This window comes from Delphinapterus leucas, chromosome X (genome assembly GCF_059928025.1).
Source record: "Delphinapterus leucas isolate spDelLeu-1000000601 "Yukka" chromosome X, BTC_Dleu_Yukka2, whole genome shotgun sequence".
Taxonomy (NCBI): domain Eukaryota; kingdom Metazoa; phylum Chordata; class Mammalia; order Artiodactyla; family Monodontidae; genus Delphinapterus; species Delphinapterus leucas.
This window is the reverse complement of record NC_143150.1, coordinates 63,384,605-63,404,190: the sequence shown is the minus strand read 5'-3', so window position 1 is coordinate 63,404,190 and position 19,586 is coordinate 63,384,605. Positions and strand designations below refer to the sequence as shown.

General features: G+C 36.5%; 1 protein-coding gene across 1 annotated transcript in view; it reads left to right on the top strand.

The window, feature by feature from the left end:
- Positions 1 to 19,282, top strand: part of SH3BGRL (SH3 domain binding glutamate rich protein like) — an 83,633-nt gene extending 64,351 nt beyond the window's left edge. Inside the window, exons 2-4 of the mRNA XM_022580821.2 lie at positions 7,218 to 7,403; positions 11,822 to 11,902; positions 17,876 to 19,282. Of these exons, the coding sequence (XP_022436529.1) occupies positions 7,218 to 7,403; positions 11,822 to 11,902; positions 17,876 to 17,908 (300 nt within the window). The 3' untranslated portion in view covers positions 17,909 to 19,282. The remainder of the gene's footprint in view (positions 1 to 7,217; positions 7,404 to 11,821; positions 11,903 to 17,875) is intronic.
- Positions 19,283 to 19,586: the final 304 nt, after the last annotated feature.

Below are 19,586 nucleotides of genomic sequence, written 5' to 3'. Positions count from 1 at the left end.
TGGAGATTTCTGAAGGCTGTATTTTATAATCAGCTTTGTTCTTGGATTGCCAAGTGGTAATTTGGAGAATAAAGACTTACTTTGCTAGTTAGGGATGAATGAGAGTCTATGTGCAAACAGTAATAACCAACAATATTTCCCTGCACTCAAATTCTAGGTAATTGGAATTTATATTGTCATATTGTACATTCCAGTCATTAGTACTTCAAGGGTTCAGGAAATATCTGATATTGAAAACAGTGGCTAAAACATAACTAAAACCCACCATTAAATGGCATTTTCTCCAATCCCTTTTGGAGAACCCATCAATCTAATATGATGCACGAAATGTTTAATCCTGGGAATTCTTTTGAAGACATATTTCCAGATAACACTTAATCTTTGAGAAATCCAGCCCAGTCAGCCACAAAGACTAATGTATATTACTTTAGAATAGGCTTTTATAGGTTTCAGATTATAGCTACCTACTTTTCTCAAACTTCCCTGACTCTTTTGAAACTTTCTTAGAAAGTATTGTCAGATTCACAGTATGCTGTAAGAGTTTTAAAAAGAGACACTTTTCTTGCTTTATATAGCTGGAGTTATTTTTTTCCAGATTTAATGATGTATAATTGATTTATTGAATTGCTTCCAAAACATAGAGTGTGGAAATATAATCATCCAAAAAACATCAGACAAACCTGAATTGAGGGGCATTTTACAAAATACCTGACCAATACTCCTCTGAACTGTCAAGATCATGGGAAACAAGAAAAGTCTGAGAAACTGTCACAGGCCAGAGGAGACTAAAGAGACATGACTAAATGTAATGTGGTATCCTGGAAGGGATCTTGAAACAAAGAAACAGACATTAGTGGAAAAACTGGTGAAATCCAAATAGTCTGGAGTTTAGCTAATAGTACTATACCAATGTATCAGTGTTGGTTTCTTAGCTGTGACAAATGTGCCACTGTGAGGTAAGGTGTTACAATAGGGGAAACAGAGTGACAGTTATATGGGAACTCTCTATATTATATCTTCAAATTTTCTGTAAATCTAAAATTATTCCAAAATTGAAGTTTATTAAAATAAAAAACTAAAAACAAGCATTTTGGAGGTCCTGGATTTAAAATGAAGTTGTTAGATCAATCAGTATTAACTACTTTGTGTCCAGCCTATGAGGTGAGCACTATGTAGGAAAGCTTAAACAAAAGGCATGGCCCCTACCTTCAGGTGGTTTAGCAACTACTTGAAGAGATGAGACTTTGACATGTGAAAAGATTAGCAATCATTGGTACTATTTGATTAAGCTCCAAACTGGGTGATACTGACTGTAGGAGGTCAGAGGGAGAAGACTGGAGTGGCCACCAAGGGTTTCACAGAGGGAGTGCACCTGGATGAATAAGTTAGAATTGTATCAGTGGAAAGAGGGGAGACTTGCAGTAGAAGGTAACAAAGAGAAAAGCACTAAGGTCTTGGGCACAGCAAACTCAGGGAAAAATAAAGGCAGCTTGATATGTTGTGGGGCGCCCAGGGAATGCATATTTTTAGAGAAGATAGAACATTATGCAGAACCTTGAAAGTTAAGCAGTAGGGGGTGAGGTTGAAACTGGCCACAGGGAACCAGTGTAGCAGCAGTAGGATTACAGTATATGTTTTGATTCTGTGGCTTTCAGCCTTTTGTCAAATTTGTCTATTATTTATTAATCTGCTAACACTTCACTCAGCATGTACATTTGATAAGACTATGTGGGGATGAAATTCACCTGCAAGAGATGAAAGTACAGTCATGCTCATTTTCTGAATTAAAAGGGCTTTTCTTGACTAAATGAAATTTCAGTTCTGAATAATCTCATCTTTATAAGATAATGAGAATTTGGGAATGATTCCTGAATACCTTTCTTGCCTGGCACTTTTCTCTGTCCATACTGTTTCCCAGAGTCAGAAGGAACTTTAGTCCTGCTGTTACTGACTCAGTAAAAGCTTGTTTTTACTTTCTTTTTTTTTAAAAAAATATTTATTTATTTACTTATTTATTTTGGCCGCATTGGGTCTTCATTGCTGTGCACGGGCTTTTTCTAGTTGTGGCAAGCGGAGGCTACTCTTCATTGTGGTGCACGGGCTTCTCATTGTGGTGGCTTCTCTTGTTGTGGAGCATGGGCTCTAGGTGCACAGGCTTCAGTAGTTGCGACACACAGGCTCAGTAGTGGTGGCTCGCAGGCTCTAGAGCGCAGGCTCAGTAGTTGTGGTGCACGGCCTTAGTAGCTCCGCGGCATGTGGAATCTCCCCGGACCAGGGCTCAAACCCATGACCCCTGCATTGGCAAGCAGATTCTTAACCACTGCTCCACCAGGGAAGTCCCTGTTTTTACTTTCAAGTGAGTAGTGCATTGTGTTCAGATAATTTTGCTCTTTGAAAAGGTTGTTGGACTTTCTTTCTTTAAAGTGATGGGTACATTGCTTATTTTTAAAAAGTAAAGAATGGGACGGGTCTGATGACCTTGCACTTTCTCATCTGTTTCTCTGTAAATTTAAAGTACAGAAATACGCCTCTATACCAGCTTTGCCCACTCAGAACTATTAAGTGACCGAGCTCTTGACAAAGGGGAGACATGGGCTACATTGTTTTCAGTGTAGTCAACAACAAACCAGAGGCCTCATGACATTCCATTCAGTTCTTCTGTGTACATGCTGCCCATGTGCAAGCAAGCCCACAAGTTGGTGGGCTTAGGAACTCAATGGGGTCAGTTTAGACTGGTCAAGGGGAAAGAGACCATAATAACTAGGAAATCAAATTCAGTAAATGAGGCTATTTGGAAGAGAACATAAGATATCTCAGCTTTTGTTGTCTTTCTATTTTGTATCACATAGGTTAGAAGAACTCTTTCATATATTTCCATCTTATTTCCCCAGCAAGATTGGGAATTCTAATATGTACTGCATGTATTGAAAAAGAACAGGGTTTTGCAGTCAGATAGCTTTATGTTTTTAATTTAGTACAGGCAATTAAGAGATCATTCTTCTTGCGCAGGTATCTTAACCTATCTAAGCCTCAATTTCCTTTGTTGTAAAATGGGGATAATCATACTAACCTTTCAGAATTGTTATGAGGATTTCAGGGGATATATGTACATAGCCTCACAAAGAGTTTGGTACTCAGCAAGCACTCAACAAGTCTTAGTTCCCTTTCTCCTTAAAGGTCTTTATCTGGTACAAATCTTAACCCAGTACTAACATATAATAAGGCTTGGAAATTTCCTCTTGGGATTATCTTGGGAGGCCATTCCTGGAGCTTTTTTGTGTACCCCTCTATTAGAATTATATAGGGACAACTCTGGCAAAATTCTAAGGCAGACAAAGAAACTTCACTGTTTCCTTGCCTTTCTTCTCTCCAGGCAATCCCTCCCTCCACTCCAAATATGCACACTGTCTGCCCTTTCTATGAAGGCCAAACTGGTAAACCAGTCATGGTAGAGTTTCAAGAACCAGAAGAATTGAATTTTAGGGTAGATGGTACTCCCAGTGCTCCTTGTTTCACAGCCTCCTGGGTCTACACATACAGCCATGTCTGAAGGAAATGGAGAGAGACTGCAATTCCTTCTGACTCTGGAAAAAACTCCAGATTAGAAAGGGCTGGATCCTCTTTAATAAGTGGTGCTGTGAAAACTGGACAGCTACATGTAAAAGAATGAAATTAGATCACTCTCTAATACCATACACAAAAATAAACTCAAAATGGATTAAAGACCTAAATGAAAGGCCAGACACTATAAAACTCTTAGCAGAAAATATAGGCAGAACACTCTATGACATAAATCACAGCAAGATCCTTTTTGACCCACCTCCTAGAGAAATGGAAATAAAAACAAAAATAAACAAATGGGACCTAATGAAACTTAAAAGCTTTTTGCACAGCAAAGGAAACCATAAATGAGGAAAAGACAACGCTAAGAATGGGAGAACATATTTGTAAACGAAGCAACTGACAAAGGATTAATCTCCAAAATATACAAGCAGCTCATGCACCTCAATATCAAAAAAAACAACCCAATCCAAAAATGGACAGGAGACCTAAATAGACATTTCTCCATAAAAAGAGAAACAGATGGCCAACAAACACATGAAAAGATACTCAACATCACTAATTATTAGAGAAATGCAAATCAAAACCACAGTGAGGTATCACCTCACACCAGTCAGAATGGCCATCATCAAAAAATCTACAAACAATAAATGCTGGAGAGGGTGTGGAGAAAAGGGAACCCTCTTGCACTGTTGGTGGGAATGTAAATTGATACAGCCGCTATGGAGAACAGTATGGAGGTTCCTCAAAAAACTAAAAATAGAACTACCATATGACCCAGCAATCCCACTCCTATGCACGTATCCAGAGGAAACCATACTTCAAAAGGATACATGCACTCTGATGTTCATTGCACTATTTATAATAGACAGGACATGGAAGCAATGTAAATGTCCATTGACAGATGAATGGATAAAGAAGATGTGGCACATATATACAATGGAATATTACTCAGCCATAGAAAGGAACAAAATTGAGTTATTTGTAATGAGGTGGATGGACCTAGAGTCTGTCATACAGAGTGAAGTAAGTCAGAAAGAGAAAAACAAATACCGTACACTAATGCATATATATGGAATCTAAAAAAAACGGTACTGATGAACCTAGTGACAGGGCAGGAATAAAGGCACAGATGTAGAGAACGGACTTGAGGACACAGAGGGCAAGGGGAAGCTAGTATGAAGTGAGAGAGTAGCATTGACATATATACACTACCAAATGTAAAATGGATGGCTAGTGGGAAGCTGCTGCACAGCACAGGGAGATCAGCTTCATGCTCTGTGATGACCTAGAGGGGTGGGATAGAGAGGGTGAGAGGGAGGCTCAAGAGAGAGGGGATATGGGTATATATGTATACGTATAGCTGATTCACTGTGTTGTACAGCAGAAACTAACACAACATCGTAAAGCAATTATACTCCAATAAAGATAAAATTTAAAAAGAATGGGCTGGATAGATGAGATTTTTCAGAACTGATAAAGAAAAGCCTTTTTAACCCAGAAAATTAGGCATGACTGTACTTTCTTTACTGTGACCACCTTAAGACATAGCTGTTTTTGAGAAACTACCTTTAAATATCTACATTCTCCTCTTTTCACACAAGGCTCTACTGAAATTACTTGAGCCTTAACATCTCTCTAGACATAATGTGGTAGAATTGCAACTGAAAAAGAAAGTAATAACAGTATTTGGGGAGGCAGACAGCGGTAAAATAGCAAACCTTACATTGTGCTCTTATGCTGTCACATCTTGGAACATCTGTCAGGAGAACTCCAGGGAGCTAGGGGTAGAGATAGGAGATCAACAAGAAAATTCTTAATAGTCTTACCCTAGATTTGTTGTAGACTTGTTGGTAAAGAGATGTGAATTACAAGTTTTACATGGCTGATTGTGACCAAAGCATTTTTTAAAATATTTCAAAACAGGCAAGCTGAAAACAAGTGTTTCTTGTTGTGGTTATACCATTAGATTAAGCAGTAGGAAGCCAGTGGCTTAAGGACTCATGACAGTATTCATTTAAAATGCACACAGATCTCTTTTTGTTTACCAAATGACTACACAGTGGCAACACTGCAGTAGTCTAGTGCCAAACAGACTAACTGGGGATTCAGACTTGATTTTCCTTTTGGGTGTATTTTGTAAGTAGATTAGTAAAAGACTGAAAAGGCAGCTTTAAATTCTACTTGCTCATGCTTCCTTCACCCCACTCTTAAATCGATAGGCACTGGCTAGGAAAAGACAGTCTTATTATTTAACTACAAATTAGTGTAGCCCTTCTTGTGGCAGCATTTGAAACAAACAGAACCAATTGGAAGGAATTTATATATCTGAATTTCTCTTTGCAGAAGTTGACTGGGTCACAAATTATAACCTATTTAAAAAGACAAAATACACACCCACACAAGTGTTTATTCATTTAGAGACTTCAATTATGTGTAAGAATTTAGTCATAGAAATTATGAGCATCCATTTAGAAAGTTTCCAAGTTTATTTTGTAATACTGTACCTTTATTGTTCTAGTTCAATATGCTGTAATATTTGTGAGCTCATTTTTCACAGCTGGACAATTATATTAAACTTTACTAAGTATATCATGCTTTCACTAAAACCATAGACTGCATGCAATATAGATGGATGTAGTATGCAGCATGTGTGCTGTCAGTATTAAGCTTAGTCTAAGTGGCATCACTCATAGCAATAAGCACTTGCTCTCTCTTTTAAGTTCCTTGCACTCTTGGCTTTGTCATTCACTTGACTCCTCTCACCTGACCACCTTAGCTTCATATTTAAATACCATGTTATAATTGAAAATTTTAATATATTTATGTCTAATACCTCCCTCTAGATTGTAATTTTAGGAGGGAATCTGCTATTTTTCTTTAGACATTTTAAAGAACCTGATAAATTTCTTACATACTTAAGAGGCACCAAAGAAATATTGTTGAATAGCTATTAAATACAGTTTCGGACAATCATTTTAGATTTTAGTGCATCACAGTTGGAACCTCTGTTGATCTTCAATAAAGTGTTAGCTGAGAAAATGTGACAGGTTGATTATAAAACAAGACAAAACCCCATCTTGATTAAATGTGTTGTTGTAGCTCAGCACTTTCATGAAAAAGACTCTTGTTTACTTGTTCAGTTTCTGTTCCAAATGGTGAAAATTGACACATAGAGTCTTGTAACATTCTCAAGGAAATATTCATTTCTGTTAACTGTATGATGCTTATTAAGACAGGAAGTAGACTCAGGTCGTTTGGAATGACTTTCAACAAAGGCTAAAATTAAGAGAGGCTTGTAGATAATCGGGAAACACACCTTGCCACTACTCAAACTTTTGAGTTAATTGCACTTGAGGTTATTGATATGTATCAGCTGTCTTTTCTTCTTCATGATTAGATGTGAGCATTTAAGTGAAAAAAAGAAAAAGTTGGGTTGATCAAAGGATCTGCGAACTGAAAGCTCTTCAATCCACTTGTGAGACATTAACAACAAAATAATAGAGGGAAAACTATATATCTTCTGTTAAACCACAAATCTTGATCCATGTCTGAATTCATTTCTGCCAGTTCATTAACACATTTTTTGTTGAATATGATAAAAATAATAAAAGCTGTTTGTTCAACAATATAACTTCTTGTCCTTTGGGCCCTAGATTAAGAAGAAACAGCAAGATGTGCTTGGTTTCTTAGAAGCTAACAAAATAGGATTTGAAGAAAAGGATATTGCAGCCAATGAAGAGAATCGGAAGTGGATGAGAGAAAATGTACCTGAAAACAGTCGACCAGCCACAGGGTACCCCTTGCCACCTCAAATTTTCAATGAAAGCCAGTACCGTGGGGTAAGGAACCAATTAAAATTCTTGTTTTTTTAAAAAATGGATTGCCTCAAACCCATCCACTTTCTTTTACTCCCACCCCATATCTACACACAGTCATTTCTCCTGTTCATCCTCTACATCCATCCTAGGCAGCTAGGGTATTTTGCCTTCTACTAGAAGACAAATGGATGAGTCATTCACCAAAAAATTATCTGTGAATGTATAAGTACAGACCAGAGCATTTATATTATTTCTGGTATGTCCATGAAGAAGCCACTGAAAGCAGGTGAGCTGTTTTACTTATTTAGATTAAAATTAGTTTAAAAAGAGGAATATCTCAGTTTCTGCTTCAAGGTAGTAAAACTTTTATTTGAGTATTATTAATGAATTTTCTTAAAATTTTGAGTTAGCTAATTGAACTAATGTATGGATGAGGGAAACAGGAGTAGAGTTTTTACTTTTTGACTGGTGCTTTCAAGTTTGTCATCTTGGTTAGCCTTCATTTAAACCATGAGGTAGTTCCCTTCAATGTTCATTCACTGTGTATTTAAGTAACATTTGTAGCCTGTGGCCATTCTAGGTACCATGGCAAGTACAAGTATGTATAAAACAAAGCCTCTTTTCTTAAAGAGCTGATTGGGAGTGTTGTGTGGGTAGAATCAAACACACCTGAAATAGAGAGAGTGGTTATGAGGCCACATCCGTGTGATGACATGGTACAGAAAGCATATGTAAGGGCTATAGGAATTTCCAGTAAAGAACTGTTTGCTTTGCTGTGTCCTCAGAATTAGCATAATTGAGGAACAAATGTTTTTAGAGCCAGCAATCCAAATCTTCTAACTCATGTGTTTATGTGGGAGTGAGAAGGAGAACACCTAGGGGAGGGTATGGCAAAATTGAGAAGTTCATTAGCATAAAATATTTTCTCTGTGAATTGAATTTGTCACTTCTGAGGAGGGGCCAGAAGATTTCTTCTGCTGCTGCAAACAGGGCCAATGTGTAAAGACATATTATGTAGATAAGGAAAAGACAATTAGGCTATTCATTTAGATGGTGAAACCTCAGTGCTTCTATATTTGAAATTTCTGCAAATTGTCGACTCTCAGGGGCTGAAACAGGCCTCAGAGGTCATCCAGTCCAATCTAAGCCAGCATATATTGTCTTAATCTCTCCTTTTTGAAGAAGGAATTTCAATTTGTTTGACTTTTAAAAAGAAACACATTTTGGGTTATAAGGGTGATGTTTGAGAAGCCAAATTTACCTGGTTTATTTCTCCCTCGGAAGCCATACTATAAGGGAATGGAGTATGTTATGGAAAAAAAGGCAAGTATCACTGAGAAATGGGAAGATGAAAAGGAAGGTGCAGGAGGTGAGACACAAATCAAACAAATATTTGTTAATGGAAAAGGAATCCATTTTCTATTGAGTGCCTGCTGTGTGCCAGGCACTGAGTTAGGAGCTTCATAACAATAATTAAGATTTGTCCCTATACAGACGTTAGGGAGAAAAGTGTATAGCAACCATTCATAAAAAGCATATTATATGTCAGCTATTGTGCTACATACTTTATGTGTACTATATTAATCAGTTCTCATACTAATCTCATGAGGTGTAGATATTGTTATTCCTGTTTCATAGATGAAGATATTGAGGCCTAGAAGAGGTTAACTAACTTCCTAAATCATACAATTATTAAGTGATGCAGCTAGAATTTAAACCTAGATCTGTCTTATCCTGAAGTTCTTACTCATTCTATTAAACCACTGTGCTGTTAATTTTCCCGTTTACTCAAAGATCCCATCTTCGTTCTTTTCTTGTTTCATTCTGTATTGTGGGAGGCTGACCTCAGCAAATTATATTTCCCAGTGTCCATTGCCAACTGGCTGCCTATTAGGTTTGGCCGGCAATAGGATGCACTGGTTGGATGAGTGGAGGGCAGGAGGAGAGGAAAAGCCAAGATATCCCCCCTTTTTCTGGAGGTGTCCATGACAGTGGCTACATCTCCTTTGTAGTACCAGCTCTGTAATACTACCTTCTCCACTTTTCCCTTCAGCAGTAGCTGTGGTAGCAGCTTCCTGCTATTTCTAGTCTCTGGGCTGCCTCACCGTCTCCTGTCTGCCTTTCAGCTCTTTAATCTTTTGTAAGTGGTTCTTCATATTAAATTCCCTTGTTTAAACTGTCCCAAGGTTTCTCAACCTTGGCAATACTGATATGTTTGGTTTATGGGGGCTCCTTTGTGCATTGTAGAATGTTTAGCAGCATCCCTGGCTTCTATCCATGAGTGCTAGTAGCACCCTCCCAGTTGTGAAAAAACAAAAATGTTTCCAGATTTTGCGAGACATCCCTGGGGGAAAATTACCTCCTTTTTTAGAATCATTGAGCTATAGCTTAGGTTCTATTTCCAGATTAGGATGTGACTGAAACAATTACCCTGCCAACATAAATGAAGCTCTGCTATAAACGATACAAAATTTTTAAGGGTAATCTATGTTCTGAAAGACCTTATGCTGTGTATATGAAGAACTAAAGCACATTTTCATGAAATAATTAATATGATACAAATATATGGTAGAATACATTCTGGATTAATGTTACTGGAATCCCAAATATGTAAATAAAGTATATTTTCCTCAAGAGAATTCCTATAGAAGAAGCAGACTATGTTTTGTTTACTCTTGTATTCTTAGCACCAGGAACAGTGATTGGCATGTAGTAGGTGCTCAATACATATTTGTACAATAAATTAAATAATCCTGATTAATTGAGAAGATGATATTCTTTTCTCTCAGAGCTACAAATCTGTTTCTGTTTGCTAAGTTCAGGGCCAACAAATAATGTACTGTGATCCCCAAACACCTGAAACAGAGATAACTAGATTACCCTACATAGTATTTTATGATCAGATTTCAATGTATTTGAAGACCTGCTTTCTTTTCACATGAGTTTAAAGATTGACACAGACTGTTTTTATTGATTTGATTATAGTAAGAAATGTCTCTTGTATAACTGTTAGGTTCTTTTAACTAGCATTTTGAGGTTACTTCCAAGTGGTTGAGTATAGATATGATGTATATTGCTTGTTTACCTTGAGTAACTTATAGGTCATGTGTCTCAGTATGGATTTTGTATCAAGATCCAGTTAGTTTCACTTTTGAATAATGAGTTCAAAGAATATAGGAGGCTGGTCATAAATGCCTGTTGTTTATGATTTAATCCTTTGTCAACATCTAGGGTACACAAAAAGATGCTTTGAGACAATCCTTGAGGAGATCTCTGTGGCTCTAAACAATACTGACTGTGTTAAAAGAGTCTCTAAATGAGAGAAATTCTGATGTTTCTTGAGTTAGGGGTCAGATTTAGGGTCATCAATGGCTTGAGAGGCCGTAAACTTTATACCTCCAGATCCTCCAAGTACCAGGAACTATATATGCTAGAAAAGAACCTTGTAATTGGTGATCTGTTGGTGAGGCAATCTCTAGAGAAGCCAGCAAATTATGAGTTCATTTTACCTCTAATAACTCAGCCAAAGTGCCAAGCTTATCTCTGTGTTTTTGCGTTTTTTTAGAGAAATTTTGAAACACTTTATTTTTTTTTAATTTTTATTTTTTTAAATTTTTTGGCCATGCCATGAGGCATTTGGGATCCCCGACCAGGGATAGAAACTCTGCCCCCTGCATTGGAAGGGCAGAGTCTTAACCACTGGACCACCAGGGAAGTCCCTCTCTGTGTGTTTTAAGTCAAACAAACTAAGGCCAGGTATAGACAATGGCTGTGTTTTCTAAGTATATTTGCTATTTATTATATGTCATAGTCAAATGTAGGCAGTTCGGTTGTTACTTTTGGAGCATGCATGGTGGTTTAGAGGATGACAATGGGAAGCCCAACTGAATTTAGTCACGTGAAGCTTTTATTGGATCCCCGGATTGTTTGCTCTTCCAGTCATATTTCATGAAAATCTCATACCCTTCCTCTGAACACAGCACAGATTTACTATTCTTATGGCCATGGGATAGCTAAAATCTGGTCTGCTGTAGGTTCTGAGGGCATCTCTACTTTAATGAATAATGCAAGAGAAATAATGGCAAACTGGAACAATAGCCTCCTCCCAAAAGTAAGCAACATCTTACTGGCAAATAGTTGGCTGCTTTGGGCTATGGACAAAGCTGCTCGCCCTGAGGCAGATTTAAGTTCTATGCAGTAGGAAATAAGTCCTTTTGCTATTTCTGTCTCACAGATCAGCATATCTTCTAACCCACATTAATTGGGATCCAATAAGCCTTGACTCTTTACTACTCCTTCCAGAATTCTAGCATTATTGAAGTTAGCTAGCCTGTTTGCCTTCAAAGATATTGACCAGTCAGATAATTTTGAATTAATTTCCCCTTTTCTTTCCTTTGTTGGTTGTATGCTGCTAATTCTTGTTGCCTTCTTTTATCAAGGACTATGATGCCTTCTTTGAAGCCAGAGAAAATAATGCAGTGTATGCCTTTTTAGGCTTGACAGCCCCACCTGGTTCAAAGGTATGATTCATTTTTTCCCCTTCTTTATAGGCCATTTTATTGCTGCTGGGTTTTTTTAATCAGTAAGATTTGCACGTTATTAAGTACTCAGATTAAGCCAGAGGCAGTGCAACATAGCTAAAAGGAAATGTCCCTGCTCCGCATGCACTTAATCCCTAGTAGGGAAGACAGATGTGCATAATTAAATACATAAAGTATGTGGATAGAAGGTAGGCTGAGTGACTTCCCTATCAAGCTGCCCAAGGCAGCAAATTTCTCATTGACCCATTCACAAATAAGTGGTTAACAATTTTAAAGACACCATTATTCCAGTTGCCATGTATGGTATTACGTGGACAGAAAGCATCTTAGTTCAAAGTAATCTTCTTGTCAGTATCTATTGTCCTTGTGTGACATCAAATGCTATAGTCACCTATTCAAATTAACTAAGAGCATTTGAGTATCAAAACTCATCACTAAATTGCTGGCTGAATTTGGAGCTTTTCCCCTGCCAACAACAAATTAATTTTTCAAGTGGTGGTGTTCCCAGGGAAGATCGTACAAAGAAAAATATAAAAAATTAAGTCGCCTGTTTAAAAAAATGTCTCAGAGCTATGGACTTTAAATATACGTTTGCCTTTTACCATATTTCTTCTCCACAAAGGCTGGTTTAATCAAAGTGTATGTCCCCTGCTCTATCATTTTACATTTTGTTCTCAGAAGCTAATTTTTGTTAAACAGATAATTCAAACTCCAGCTCCTTCTCCAGTTTTGAGAGTCTGTGTTATTGCCTGTATTTTCACTAGAGACTGTTTAGAGGCATTGTTGTCTGAGTCACTATGAAATTCTGTTTTCTTGCCAAACTTTCTTTTCCCATGGATAAAATGTCTTATTTTAGGCTTTGTATAATTTAAGTTGTAGGAAATCTTAGGTAAGGCATTTTTATTTAAACAAGTTAGTAAAACCCAAGTTAAGTCATTGATTTCAGTGCATATTGGAGGAAGTATAAAAGGAAGGACAGTCTGTTTTCTGTGACTGATGACTCTCTTTCCTTCAGTGAAAAGTATGAGCCATTCATTCATTTATTCATTCAATAAATATTTACTGAGTGTCAAACATTGACTTGATACTGATGGTAGGGCAAATACGGAGAATACAACATAATCTCTACCTTCAAAGTGTTTATAACCTAGTGAGGAACATGTATACGAATAATTATACAACAAATATGTCTACAAATAATTATGATATAGTATGGTAAATTTTGTATGGTTGGTATGAATAAAGTACAGTAAGCATCCAAAGGAAATAATCATAAATTACTACTAAGGAGTTTGGGGAAGGTTCCACAGAGGAATTGGCATTTGAGCTGTTAGGGATTCTAAAACACTGAAGTAACACTAGGCGTCTTTCACAGTGGCTGCAATAGGAACCACTGCATTGGGATGTACCTGCACCCAATGGTATGTTCAGGGAGCAGAGTATAATGCAACATGAATCTACTATAGAACATATTAAATAAGGGAGATGCATTAGGAGGTAATATTGGCTAGGTAGGATGGGGCCAGATTATGAATACTGTGCTAGATACTTTCGGCTTTATTCTCTAAGCATCTAAAAGCCATGGTAGGGAATGAGAGAAGACAATGATGTGATTATCTTTGTATTTTAAGATGTGATTTGATCTATGTCTCAAGAAAATAAATTTGGCAGATGTGTGGATTGTGAAACATTGGAGAAATGAGATATCAGAGATGGGCTGACCCATTAGGGTGTTCCTTAAGAGTCCAGAAAAGCAATGGAGAAGGCCTAAAGTGGGACTGCAGTTACAGAAAGGAAAAGATGGATTTAGGAGACACAGAAAAATCACTTGTGATAGGATTTGGCAATTTATGAGATGTTTATGTATGGAAAGAACTGGGAAGGATTGAAGCTATCTCTGAGGCTTCTAACCTGGGTGATAGGGAAATGAAGCAAAAGTCATGGAGGAAACAGAAAAGTGAGTGACCCAAGGGAGGAGTTAGTCTTGGAAAAGAGAGGGCATGCAGTTTTCTTCTGAGACTGGATAGAATGAAGAGAGAAGGATAAAAAGAAATTTTAATGTGTGGGGAGGTTAGGGAAGTTCACATTTGAAAATGTCTTATCTTTAATATGAGGTAAGAAGAATGATCATCTGCTAGGAGTGGTGGGAAATTTGAGAATTGAAAAGATGCATTTGCTGAAAATAAGCTAAAGAGTAGGTGAAGATCATGAATGGAAGGATGGCTGAGCAAGATGAAATTCCCTGTTGAAGTTAGAGTTGATGAGCCCACAGTGGAGCCAGTCAGTTTGTTTACTGTGGTTTTTTTTTTTCATTCTTGTTTAACCCTAGAAGTAGGAATAGAGTAAAAGGACAGCAGATGTTATCAAGGATTGAACTAGAGGGAGCTGATAGATCGGGATAAAGAAAAGAGGTCTGGAATTGACAGTGGAGTTGAAGGGTGGATTGGTAATAGGGAGATTTTGAATGTTAGTATTTAATAGGTTTTTCCCAAGATTAAAAGTGATAAATTTGATATCAGAAGGATGATTTTTCTATCCTTCAGCTCAGCTTTCAGAGTTTTCCCATTTAATTTAACAGGACAATAAGTCTTCCAGAAAGAACTGGCTGAAAAGAAAGTATGCGCAATAAGAAATACAACTAATTAACCCACATTGGAAAAGTGCGTTCATAATAAAAAGAAATGTGATAAAATGAGATACAATATTCATCTGTGAAGTTAACAAAGATAAAACAAAGTGATAATGCTCAGTGCTGAGAAGTGTGCATTAAAACATATTCTCTCATATATTACTGGTGATGATATAAATTTGTACTACTGTTTGAAAACCAAAATAGCAAATATATATCAAGGACCTCAAAAATGTTTATACTTCTTCATCCAGTAATTGTACTGGGTAGTAAGGCCTAATGAAATAATTCATACATGGAAAAGTCTTTATGGATAAAAAAATAAATCAAAATGTTATTTTTAATCTTAAAAAATTTGTAACCAAGTTAAATGTCTAAAAATAGGGTCAACAGAAATGATTTATCCACTGAGTGAACTCATGCTCTCATTAAAAAATGAGAGTTTGTGAAAAGATACATTATAATGAGCTACAGAACTGTTTTTACTGTGTAATTAGCATTCTATTGATAATTACATTTAAAATTTATGTACAGGACAAAAAGAGACTCAAAGGAACCATAGCTAATAATATGAATGTTTTTCTTTTTTCTCCATTTATTTATTTTCCAAATAATTAGACTACATTCTCTTTACATTTAAAAATTATTGAAAGCCAGTGCACTGGAAAGCTTGATTTAAAAGTACCCAATGGCAAATATTTCTATAAGACAAGGAATCCTCTGTAAGACAAATAATTTTTTTTTATTCTTTTGTATATTAGATGCAGTTAAACATGGTATATAAATATTTGCTCTTTACTCTTCTATTAATACAGAAGATAATTTCATAGCACTAGCATTTCTTACATTGCAGTATAGTTGATAGTTTTGATATGGAATAAAATAACTGATATATTTTTACTAAAAAATAAAAATCCAGTGATATTCATGTTGAGAGGAATACCACTCCTCTGGAAAAGCCGTGTTCACTAGTAGGTTGAGGGTATAGAACATGCTGGCTAAAGAAGTGTTCTCATTGGCTTTGGTTAAACCACCTAGCTCTAGGGAGGGCCATGAAAATCTGCTTCTGCTGTAAGATTTGAAGCATTCCTATTTCCAGTAAGCCCATCCCATTTTATTGCATCTCCAAGAGAAACTGTATGTTAATAACACTTAGCTGTGGTGTTGGTCTTAGTGACTAGGCAGAAAGTGGAAAGGAAAACATTAGGAAAGAAGTCTGGATACCTGCAATGGACTAAGCATTGAGCTACACAGTTCACATTCATCTCATTTTATCTTTACTTCGTCCTTATGAGCTAGGTGTCCTCAATACCATTTTACAGAGGAGGAAACTAATGATTAGATAATTTAAGTAATTTGTCCAAGGCTACATAATAATTGAGTAGCAGATATGGAATTTGAACCCGGGATTATCTAACTCAAAACCAATGCATTTATAGAATGATGTATATAGTGGGAGTAGAGGGTGAGAACACATCATATGCCTGTTTCTAGAGCTCTCTGGTTGATTAAATAACTCATGATACTATAAATACTGGCTACTTACTTTTAGATAATAATAAAGCTTGTAGCACAATTTACATATTTGATGAATAAAACATAATTAGAAAAGTAAATAATTTAAATATGATGTATTCTTAAAGACAAATTACAAAGAAGTTTGAATTGCCTTTTGTTTTGGATTTTTGTGCTAGTAATTTCTTCCATTAAAAAGGATAAGTGAGAGCTAAGGAATTTATGACAAATTACAACAAAGATTGATAAGTGTAACTTTAGGGAACTAGGCTGTCTCCAAAATACTAGTTACTCAGAGGCATTACGTGCTCATAAGAAGAAGGACTTCACATTATCATGTGTTCACATTTTTATACCACTGCTTCCCCACCTATATATACTATGCTATTGAGGGGTTTTATTTATTTTTATTTTTTTATATTAATTAATTAATTAATTTATTTATTTATTTATTTATTTTTAGCTGTGTGGGGTCTTCGTTTTGGTGCACAGGATTCTCACTGTGGTGGCTTCTCTGATTGCGGAGCATGGGCTCTAGGCGTGCGGGCTTCAGTAGTTGTGGCACGTGGGCTCAGTAGTTGTGACTTGCGGGCTCTAGAGCACAGGCTTGGTAGTTGTTGCGCACGGGCTTAGTTGCTCCACGGCATGTGGGGTCTTCCTGGACCAGGACTCGGACCCGTGTCCCCTGCATTAGCAGGCGGATTCTTAACCACTGCGCCACCAGGAAAGCCCCACTGAGGGGTTTTAGTATAAAATTCACTGTGTTGTGTGAGGAAGTTTTTGGAAGCTTGTTCTATAAAATGAAACAAAATACATAATGTGGGTCTAAGATATATTCATTTAGACAGCCAAACACCATGTTAGAAATTTCAAAAGAGCTTAGGGAAGTTTGTTTTTGGTTTTTGACTAAGAGTTTTGGAAGGTGAGTCAGTAGTGTATTACATATGTTTTGTTAAGGATGTATTAAGAATGAATTACACTGTCCTCTGGTTTCCTTCTTTCTATCATTTCTACCTCTCTCTTTTTTTTTTTTTGGTAAAAATATAGCATCTTTTTGTTTGTTTGTTTTTTCCCCTTCTTCTGGGGTTAGCATCAGAGGCTTATTTTGGAATATGCAGCTGCTGTCACTCCTCCTGAGACTGTCAAGTACTCAATTAGTGACAGATGTTTAGAGTGACATTGTCTAGCATACATGATTTCTACAGCTCAAGTCTGAGGTTTCTTTCACCAGAGTCACTCTTGCCACCCATTCTTATTTCCAGAAACTTTCCTTGAAGTGTATTTTGTGTCAAGTACTATGTTAAGTGCCAGAGCACACCTATAGGTCAGAGTTCCTATGCTAGAAGTACTCACCATCCACAGGAATAGAAAGACAACCTTACCTCTTCGAGCCTACTGCCATGAAATTTAAAAGCAACAATACTTTAGCAAATAACACATTTTCTAAGTAGCTTAATCCTTAAACAAAACTCACGTGACTGTAACTATACATGACAATGTTTTTGAACACTCAATTTTTGTGAAAAATCATTCAAAATGGAACTTAGCTACTTTTAAATAAAATGTCAACTATAATTGTAAATCCCTTGCTTTTATGGAATTATAGACAGTCCTCTATGACATCTGTTTCTAGGCAGAAGTTTCTATTTTTTAATTTTTCTATTAAGAATTTTTAAGCAGTCTTTTCTGGGGGCTATTTTTCTGATTTTGAATATTCTTAGCAATTTGAGGTAATATAGTCTAACCAAATTACACACGGATGCCTGCTTTGTGATATTTAAATCTGTGTTGTTTGTTTTTCATTTCAGGAAGCAGAAGCTCAGGCAAAGCAGCAAGCATGAACCTTAAACATTCTGCCTTAAGCATCCTGACAAAGGAGTCTCCACTGCTTTTTATAAAATAGCAAAATTATCTTGGCTTCAAAGAAATAGGCTTAATGTTGAAATAATAGATAGTTGTTGTTTTCACATGCAAACAATCAAAATGAATACATAATTAAAATGTGAACATTATGATGAGGAGAATGGGAGATGAACTTAAAATTTTAAGAGGTGTCATGGAATAGTATTGTTGTCTGCTAAGGCATTTTATGTACTTCAGTGATTTTAAAAAGCAAACACCTGTTCCCTTTTTTGATATTATTGCAGCTTAAGTATATCTGTAGCTCTACATTGAGTAACTTTAAAAGATGAGTGAGAAAGAAGGAAGATGGTAATTATAACATTTACATTCTTTTGTAGTTAAAACTTCTATGTACTGAACCACAGGTTTTCTAGGCTTCTAAATGAAGCCTTTCATTGCATGCTTCAGTGATCGGAACAGATGACCTCCCACCAAAATAAAGATGTATTCAGTTGACAAATTTCTTGCTTAAACTACACAGCTATGATGCAATCATGTTACTAAGTTGCTTGCCCCAGTGAAATATGCATATGTATGCTATGGAAGTAGGATGGCAAATAAGTTAAAAACGGCATCCTTTTGCAAAGAGTCCAGACTTTTTTTTTTTTTTTTTTTGTGGTACACGGGCCTCTCACTGTTGTGGCCTCTCCGGTTGCGGAGCACAGGCTCCAGACGCGCAGGCTCAGTGGCCATGGCTCACGGGCCTAGCCACTCCGCGGCATGTGGGATCTTCCCAGACCGGGGCACGAACTCATGTTCCCTGCATCGGCAGGCGGACTCTCAATCACTGCGCCACCAGGGAAGCCCCAGAGCTCAGACTTTTAATTAAATATTTTAAAATAGGTTGGAACTCATTTTTCCCCTTTTAAAACCACTTGTGATCACGAATGCCACTATCTCTCAGATATTTGATCTTTCGGTTTCAGCTTAGGCATATATTGTATGGGTACATTAATCTAAGCAGAGAAAATCTTTTCTATGCCTCTATTCCAGTGAATAGCGTAAGTATCAGATAAAAGGATCAATGTAAAAAATGTTAATTTTGAAAACTTCTAAGAAGATAAGAAACATTATGGCCTAAATCACCCAGAAGACACATATATTGTACTTTAGTTCCACATTAATATTGTACTTTAGTTTCACATTACTAAAAGCAAACACCTTTTACTTTAAATTACTTTATCATATCATTTGATGTATGCAAGTCTGTGCTCTTTGCCAAAATCAATATACAATGAAGACATGGCTTTGTTTACTGAGATTCAAACATGATGCAATGCTTTAAAATAAACTCAGTACTGTCAGAAACATAATTTTTGTGTTCGTGTTCGTGGAGTTTCTAAATAGTGTAATAATAATTTTAGAAGGGTAATATATTTTTTAGATGGTGGGGAAGGAGAAAAGAGAAAATAATAGAAAGAAAACAATTTGAATAAACTTTCTAAATTTCCTATTTAGGACTCTGAATTTTGCAATACACACTAGAATCAAACAACTACTCCATTTTTTTGTGTACAAAAATATGCTATGGAGAACTCTAAAGTAAACAAGATATCTTGTAATAAATTCTGGAAAATGCTAAAACATTTTTCAATATTTTCTCCTGAGCTATATCAA